Consider the following 9455-nt stretch of genomic DNA (forward strand, 5'->3'; position numbering starts at 1 on the left):
TTTATCATTATATATAAAAGTTCATTATATATAATTGAATAGAATAGAATAATATAATCTTAGCTTAGAATCTAGCTTATAAATAAGTTAAAAGAAAAAAAACATAAAACAGTTAGAATAGTCATGTAAACTGAATATCTTTAGGCTTTAGACCATCTTGGGTCAGTTTGGTCTGAGGGAAATTATAAATTATTATAAGGAATTTTCTGGCTTTTCATAGACTGAACTATTAATCAAAAAAATGATTGCCAGATTATACAATGACTGAAATAACATTAGTTGCAGCCTTATTTGGAAGAGTGTGATACATGCAAGCATATTAATTATATTTTAATAAGAATTTAATACGCTTGTGTTAAAGTAAATGTATTATTTCCAAAAGCTAGTTGCATTTGTTTCTTTTGTAAAATTGTTACTGACTTTTGTTCAAATTTTGTGTATACCAACCATGAGTTTAAGCAGATGGTCACCTTCCATTATTAATTAAATCCCTCAATATTTCTCTGTGTTTTTAAAATATGTTGTTACTTGATTTTGTGCCTTTTTATATGAACCTTTTAAAATAACAACTATTTCCTGGTTTCTAGACCAAACCCCTCTGTGTCAAAGTGAACAACAACAAACTACTCATCTGTTCACATGTATTCTTCTGTCCAAAGACATCCTACTTAACACTGATGAATGATGTTGTGCTGACATATTGAATCTGATCTTTACATAACGATTACCTAATCCCTGGGAAAAGCACAGGCTTTGCTATCTAAAACTTGTTTGATAAAATTTACAGAAACAAGACATTGAACTCAAACACTTGGTGTCGAATTGTGAATTTCATGGCTGACACAGTTTTCACATGATTCTTCTTCATCTCCAACACATTAATCTGTAGTTATTTAAAATTCATATTTTAGGCAGAAAACATATAACGATCTTCTGTTTATATCGCCCAACAATAATAGAGTAGTTACATTTAGCTTTTCCTCAACTAACTTCCGCAGTCAAATGCTGCTTAAGCATGAATGCATGAGTGATAATGATCCACAATGATAATATAGAATGGTATAACACAAGGGGCAGATCATGAGTACATTTACATTAGTGTGCTATTGCTACTTAAGGGCCTAAGTACTTCCTCCTCCACTGGATGTCTTCACTTTGATATGATTTCCTTCATATGAAATTGTTGGTGGTTGACTGACAGCATTAAAACCTCAGCCACACCCTCTGAGTGCAGCCTATAAAAAGTGAGAGCTGAGCACCTGCTGCATCCAGCACCAGACTCCTGACACAACAGGTAAACTCACCTGATCTCCTTATTCTTTCTGTTCTTACCTTTGGTTTAACACCAAACTTATTCTCCAATGGCTAAACACTGTTCAGATTGTCCTGTCTTTTCAAATTTGAAGTTTAACTGAAGAGGAACCATCATCATGACTCCTGTTTTCGTCTTCCTCCTCTTCTTCTCATTGACAGCCGTTTCTCTGGTGAGTTTGACTCTTCCAACACCAGGATTATGATGTAAAATATTGTCTGCTGTCCTGTGAAAACCAGGCATCTTCACAATACCAACTTCACATGTATTAAAAGAAAAAAATATCCTTGTTATGAGTTTTGTGATGATAGTTAGCTTTTAAAGGATTTTATCAGCCTTTAAGTTGAAGGAAATGTGTTGCAACCTATGAAAGAACATATAACTTAAGTGAAAACAAAAAAGGAAACATTTTTAAATGTCAGATTTTCACTGGACAGCAACACAATGTTGTCACACATCTGTGACAGTTGACAATATATGATGAAAAAAATGTGTTTCTTTGTTTTGCAGGGTGCAACTGATGATGCAGATGGAACAGGTAAGTTGAATAATAGGGAATTTCCCAGATATCAAGATCCAAAATTCACATTTCTGATGTCCTCTTTTTCTCTGTCTCCAGACAGATCTTTGGATGTCTCTGAGATCATTGCAAGAGCCAATGATGGCATAAGTAAGGCACAAGTTTTATCTAATCCCACTCTTCTGACTAAAATAGAAATATATGATGGCAAAAATACAATCACATTTCTAAGTGTCTGTTTGTTTGTTGTTCTGCAGCAACGCCCCTGACCCACGGTGACATTGTGCCAAATTTAAACAGGAATGCAGACCCCTGCACAGCCAGAGGCTGCAAGTGGCGTAAACGTGGAAGCTTCGTCATAGTTCCCGTCACTATATCCTCCTCATACAGTAAGTAGCAGTTTGAGTCCCAGGAATCAGTCAACCACTCAACAACAGCTTTGGTTCCAGTAAGAACCTCAAAGGTTCCATTATGGTGAAAAAGAGATTATTGAGCAAAAAAAAAAAATCTTTACAGCAGGATAAAGAAATGTTGTCTTAACCAGCAGTGGAAAATAACTACACAACCTGCATGTATATGTATATATATATATATATATATATATATATATATATATATATATACACACACACACATAAATACATACATGCAGGTTTAGATGTTCACCAAAGAGACATTCACCCTTAAAACTTTTTAGATGGTTTCATAACTATTTTCATAACTATTTAAGGCCCAAAGTGTGAATGTTATTATTATTATTATGTCACAAAAACAAAGATTATATTAAATTTTCTTCAAAAAAAAATCAATCATGTCTAAGAAATCTTATGTTTTATACATTTAATGGATTTAAAGGGAAAGTTTTATTACTGTAAAAGGTAATTAATCAAATTACTAATGAAACTAATGAAATGAAGATGTTTACACCAAGATTCAGAGGATGAAGGAATAATTTATAATTTATAATTTGTGTTTACTACCTGAGATAAAAGGAGAGGTTTGGAAGTGAATAACTAGATATGAAAAGCTGTAAATGTAATTTACTGTACTGTGTTTGACGGAGGGCGTAGCCTCTGTGGGGAGAACACTCACCAGCAGCCTGTGCTTTGTCTCTGCAGCCAGGGAACAGCGCAACATCATCATTAGAGGCCTGGTGACCTTCCACCAATCCACCTGCATTCGCTTTGTGTGGAGGCGCCGGCAACGGAATTATCTGTACTTCTTCTCTGGATCTGGGTAGAAATACACACACACACACACACACACAAATATGTACACCAATGGTAGCATGGAATGACAGGACTAACACATTCACATACCTTTACTCCTTATGAGAGGGCCTCCTCAGGGGCCTCATGCACAAACACTTGCACAGAATTCATACTGAAACATGAGGTGAGACTATCCAAACTATCCAAAGGGCTCGACAAGTCTGTGTCTCAAACCACTGAGGAGTAATGACGCACTAAAGACAATGTGAAACTTGCGGGCATATGTGCTCCTATGTGCATCAGATGAATGTATAAGTATATTTCCCTTTGAAATGTAGTGGGAGCATGAAGTAAGGCCTAACACTAAATCACTGATGTCACTCTGTTGACAATATATGTATGTGAGACCATTATTATCATCAGTTTGTCCAGTTATTTGTTTGGCGTTTTAGCCTTTGTTGACAGCTGGAGACAGTAGCTGTTTTCATTTTGCCATGATTTCACTTTGTGTGTGTGTGTGTGTGTGTGTCAGGTGCTGGTCCTACCTGGGCCGTCAGAGGCGAGGACAGCGAGTCTCCCTGAGGAAGAACGGTTGTTTGTACACGGACACAGTGCAGCACGAGGTCCTCCACGCTCTCGGCTTCCACCACGAGCAAGTCCGCTCGGACAGGGACGAACACGTCTCTATCCTCACTGAGAACATTATTGACGGTCAGCTCACCCACCACAACCTTTACTCCACAGTTCTGGTTTTATCTGTCATACAGTGATGAGAACAGTGGAGGATTTCCTGCTGACACAGAGTCCCAGTTAAACAAGCTATTTGTAGGTTTTGCTATATAGCTACATAGCCAACATTAACATTAACAGCTGTTTATTTAGCAGTCGAGAGGAAACACTGCATTAAGCTTCATCTCTTTACTCGCCAACATTAACTCTTGTCTCCATCACTGTTCTTCTACTTAAAGGCCCCATGCTGTGCACTTTTCTCTGGGTTTATTTACCTGCTGATATCCCTAACAAGATGTATCATTGGTTATGAGTACCTGTGATCTGCTTAATATCGTTTATACTGCCCCTTTCTGTTGCCTCTTTCTGGAGCTCCGGCAGGCACAGGTCATTTGGCCAATCAGAAGAGAGAATGAGAACCTCTCCTCTGATTGGCTGACTGTTTTTGAGTGGCGTGTGGTCGGGCCAATCACAGGCAAATAACTGAAACCTAAGCTGCATTCATAAAAATTCACCTGCGATGGATGGCATAAGACCGGACTCGGATCCGGAGACAGAGACGGCAGCCAACACAGAAACACTGCAATTGCGCCACTACTGTGTGCGTGTGTGACGGCAGGGAGGGAGGGGGGGGCTAGTATCGCTACTTTTTTCCCCCTTTTATTCAGTCATATCCGGATACAACGTTTTAGTGTCGCTACTTTTTTCAGTGTACCGACAACCCTACTTCACGGTTGCCAGCTATATGGTTAACGGAAGACCATTAAAAAAACGTAGTAATGAACAAAGCTGTGTGACGGTTACATTTGTATTTTCTTGAATTAACGTTTGTGAAGGCATTAACGGTGATCCAGTTAACGGCTACAGTGAACAGCGATTCAATGAACGGCTACAATTATAAAAGGCACAGACGAAAACCATTGACTGCCGAACATTTTACCATCTTCAGACAGAGTTTACTTACGGTTGCGGAGCAGAAGTCGGCCCAGACAATGTGGGGACTGCAGTGTCTGCAATGAGCAGTTTCTTGGCGAATGCAGCGTTGTATTTAGCCAAGTTGGTGAATGACACCGCTGTGAAATGCGCCGAACAGACGAGCAGATTTGGACTGAAATCCTGCTCAACTCGACCAAAAATAAAAAGGAGCCACTGGTCTCTGAGGACTTTGGCTTTTGGCAGACTGTGCAAGGACACGTTGACCTCCTTGCATCCCTTAATAGCGCAACACCGTTTGTTTGACATCTCGCCGTGCAGTTATTCACTCACACCTGGAACCTACAGTGGAGGCGGGCCAACAGGTTGCGGTGGGCGGAGTTACCTTGTGTGTGACGTCACACAAAGAAGGAAGTGCTATCTGCTCGTCTTAAAGAGACAGTTCCTACAAATGGGCGGTGTGCGTTTCTCTGTTTATGACCAGTTTGATGCATGGGGCAGTATATACGTGGCCCAGAGACCTCCCAAAGCACGATCAAATAACCAAAATCACATTTTTCATGCCATGGTGCCTTTAAGGTAGCACACTAACTAGCTAGCCCTGACCTGTCTTGTCACTTTCCAGAAGCAACTCATTGTATCTGGCCTGAAGACATAACGCTGCCCAGAGGGTGTATTATAACGTCTTATCTTGTAAACGCAACAATGGCTGAAGTTCCTGTCAAGCAATAAAAGCATCGCTACCCACTTCCAGCAAGTAACCAATTCAGCAGAAGAGAAAAATAGCACCTTCCGTAAACAAAGGAACAAAAAGTACGTAGATCTGTAGCTCTGTTTTAATTGTCATTCCAACTCAGCTGTATCTTAAGAGGCGTAACAGGTGCAAAGATTTACAGGCAAATGATAAAAAGAGTAACAAGACCGGGAGTCTACAGCCGTGTTCGCAGCTCTGTGAGATAAATGCTACGTTAGCATGCTAACAGACAGTGACAATGCTAATAGGCTGACGCTAAGAGTATTTACAATGGTAACCATTAGTTTAGTGTGTTAGCATGCTAACATTTGATCAACAGTAAATGAATCTGCAACTTTTTACTGCTTTTCTTTGTATATCTGAGCGTAAACTAACATCATTTTTCATCATTATCTGACATCTTATTGACAAAACAATGAAATGATTAAACAATTTTTAAAGTAATATAAGGCAATATTGCTTTATATTATAAAGTGATGGTTTGTTTGGATGATTGTTGTGATTGTGAACTGTTAACTGAAGGACAAAACTGGTGCCTAAAGTGTTAAAATATTTCAAATGTTCTCTTCATCTCTGCAGGAACAGAATCAAACTTTCAAAAGGTGCAGACCAACAACTTGGGCACCCCCTACGACTTCAACTCTGTCATGCATTACAGCAAGTGAGTGTCAGTGTGTGTATCTGTGTTTACAGATGTTTGGAGTATTTTCATAAATCAGATTTATACAACATTACATGACCTGAGTGTTTTTACATTTATAAGGGGAAGGTGTTTTTTTAAAGTAATAATAAAAATTTGTTAAAAGCTGTGTAGCAAAATTCTCAAAATTGATAGTGGTTATTATGTCGTCCTGTTAAAAAGAAAAGCTAACAAACAAATTCAGGTAAAACTTCAAGAGTCAGGGTTTACTGCAAGAAAAGCTTTTTATTGAGTCAGTGTAAAAATGGTGTGTTTGTGTCCTCCTCAAGATTCGCCTTCTCCAAAAATGGGAAACCAACCATCATTGCCAAGAGCGATCCTGACCTTGATTTTGGAAGAGCTTCATCCATGAGCGCTAACGACATCGCCCGTGTCAACAGGCTCTATGAATGCTGTGAGTGAATGCTAAACACTTTCTCTACTAAGTCATACTGGTAACAAATATTAAGGACGCACTTAATATAAAGAATATTAAGAATCTCAGATTGTAATCTATTAATCAGAAACTCTTTTTTTTTATTACAACCAGAATGTCGGTGACAGACAGAGCAGGTCGACCTCCAGATACCTCAACACTCAACAAACATGATAACATCAAAGGGTCAAAACTGTTGACCTGCAACTATTCTGCTTAAAAGCAACACAAACTGTGCTGCATGTGTGATATAGAGACCTGAAGTTCTTCCAGACTTGTAAAAGTACAGGGAAAGTTTTTCATTGATCTGGCTGATCTTCCACAAAAAGATTGGAAAGTGGTTGCAAAAACGATTCAAATAGCCTTTGTCTGATCTTAAAGTTGAGTCAGATCTGCAGCTTCAGTCCAGGAACATGTGTCAGCTTGTCAGACACTGATGAGGGAAATGTTTTGTGCTGGGGTTTGTGGAGCAGAGGCTCGTTAAAGAAAAGTGGCAGAACTTCAGCTCTTCGTTTCACGCTGCTGAGTCACCTGCTGGACGGTGATGGCACTACACCTCTTCTCTCTACCAATAATATTTACTCAGCTGTTTCTAACCATCTCTGATTTGATTTGAATCTTTTATTGGTTTTCAAATACAAAGTGTTTGATCTGGTGATGGTTCTGCCGAGGTGGATCACACAGAGCCAAGAGGCAGTGATTTATTTTGATGATTGTTGATGATGTTGACAGATTAAGCCCTGAAATAAAAAATAATCAGCAAATTTGAACAAGTCAAACAACTTAACGTCGGCTACGATGAATCATGCTGCTCTGTTGCAGCTGATTTTCATATATTCACTAATTAGGCTTAATTAAATCCTAATGGTGTCCAGCACCAGCAGGAAGCACTGATAGGATCCAATAGCGACAGGTTATTGAAATAACAAATAACATTATAATAACAATAATAACATTATTTCCATTTTATTTTTTTATGTGGTTTTTCTGTTTTGGGTTTTTGTTTAAACACTGGACATTTAGCCATCTGTGGTTTATAATTAATGACTTTCTTTTCATTTCTACAGTAAAATGAAATATTTCTTCAATAAAATTAGCAAAAATAAATGTGTGATATTTTTACTTCCACCAAAAGGAGGCAGTGTCTCACCATCATCCTAACAGAGGTGTACAGTACAGTTTGGGTCATGGGTTCTCCTCAGCTTGTCAGTGCAGAGATTTTACCTCAGTTTTCAATGTGTTTTACATGAATGTACAGCTCAATGAGTTCAGTGACTCAAGTTTTAGAAAGTAAAAACTGAAGGCAAGTTTCACTGGGTCTCACAGCAGTGTGCACATTTTGTTTTGCATATAAGGCACATTGACAGTAACACATGTGATCAGTCACAACACTAGTAAACTATGGATACAAGGCATAAAACAGCCCATGTTTTATGCTGTATATTGGTACATTTCACTGTTTTTTTCCAGCAGTCATTGAAGTACTTAACTATAAAGTACCAGTGCTGCAATATAAAAATACTCCATTATAAGTAAGACTCCTGCATTTAAAATTAAAGCTGTAGATGTATTACCAGCAACATGTATTTAAGTAAAAGTATTCTACAGAATAAATGTCCTGTGATTGATATATTATTATATATTGCATTATTAAATTAGTATTGATGTATCAATGTGTAAGTAGATAAGTCCAGTGGTTCCCAACATAATGGTTAGCTGTATGTAAATACAATGAAATAAAAAGTACAATATTTCCATCTAAAATGTTGTGGAGTTATATAGAGTAGCATTAGATGAAAATACTGTAGTACAAGTAAATTATATTACTAAGTAAATGTATCTAGTAATTTTCCAGTCACAAGTTTCCAAAAATATCTCCTGCTTGCTCAGTCAGTTTCAGGTGAGGCGTCACACAGACTCTCTCACCTGCACGTTGTAGACAGGATGGTGAGTCATTGGTGTCAGGAGAGGCAGACACAAACATGCGTTGTGTCAGCTTGTTGATGCCTGTCTGGATTAGTGTGATAGTTTATTATAGATACTTTGATGTTCTCTGTGATCTGTGATATTGGGGTTTAGCTGAGGATTTTTGTGGCTTTTGTTAATATCTCCAAAACAGGTATAACTGTCTCCCTTCTTTTTTTTCTGTGAGGTTTAAAGGACATGTTCACATTCTTCATTTGTTCTCACATGAGCACTAACACGGGGTTTGCTTCATGTAATCATTCTTGCTGTTTATATTGTTAGTAAATCCAACTAATTTATCATAGTAGTTTTATTAAGTTGAGAAAAATGTGTTTATTTTTCCAAACTATATGAAGATGGTTTTTAGCAAAACATTTGGAGGCAGAGATGCTTTCAGAGACAGGAAATGGTTTGACATTTTGGGAAATATTCTTATTCAGATGATATATTACATATTATATAGTGAGCTTTAAAGTGCTGACGGGCAGATTGTGTTACCATAGTAACATGTTCACAGTTACAATTTATAACATGGTGATTGTGAAGCAGATTTAATGTTTACCATGTTCACCATCATAGTTTAATGAGTTAACTGGAAATTAGAACTAACTAACCAAAAACTTAAACTAATTTCCTTATCTGATTAACCCATTGATTATTTTCTTGATTAATCGATTAGTAGTTTGTCTATAAAATGTCAGCAAACAGATAAAGTTACAAATTCCCAGCACCTGCAGAGACTAGAACCAGAGACTCAAAATGATTAGTTGATTATCAAAATATTTGCTGATAAATTTTTGTTGACTAATCTATTAATCAACTAATTTTTGCAGTTCTATTGGACATATTAAAATTTTGAGATTAAAATTTTCTCAGTGCCTCATCCAAAGGGTGAGCATGAACGTCTGAACCAAAT

General features: G+C 37.6%; 1 protein-coding gene across 2 annotated transcripts; it reads left to right on the forward strand.

Annotated features, from left to right (window-relative positions):
• The first annotated feature begins 1269 nt into the window (after window positions 1-1269).
• LOC139628165 (high choriolytic enzyme 1-like) lies at window positions 1270-8753 on the forward strand. Of its 2 annotated transcripts, XM_071489560.1 has the most exons (10): window positions 1271-1294; window positions 1407-1484; window positions 1823-1850; window positions 1932-1982; window positions 2090-2221; window positions 2951-3068; window positions 3576-3754; window positions 6039-6120; window positions 6429-6553; window positions 6689-8753. In XM_071489560.1, coding segments are annotated over exons 2-10 (771 nt in total). In that variant the 5' UTR covers window positions 1271-1294; window positions 1407-1430; the 3' UTR covers window positions 6691-8753. The 2 variants fall into 2 exon arrangements, with proteins under 2 accessions (XP_071345660.1, XP_071345661.1); XM_071489559.1 differs by lacking the exon at window positions 6689-8753 and having other exon boundaries at window positions 1270-1294; window positions 6429-6561.
• Window positions 8754-9455: the final 702 nt, after the last annotated feature.

Source organism: Trachinotus anak, unplaced genomic scaffold, assembly GCF_046630095.1.
Source record: "Trachinotus anak isolate AG129_WGS33_773 ecotype Australia unplaced genomic scaffold, CSIRO_AGI_Tana_v1 ptg000011l, whole genome shotgun sequence".
Taxonomy (NCBI): domain Eukaryota; kingdom Metazoa; phylum Chordata; class Actinopteri; order Carangiformes; family Carangidae; genus Trachinotus; species Trachinotus anak.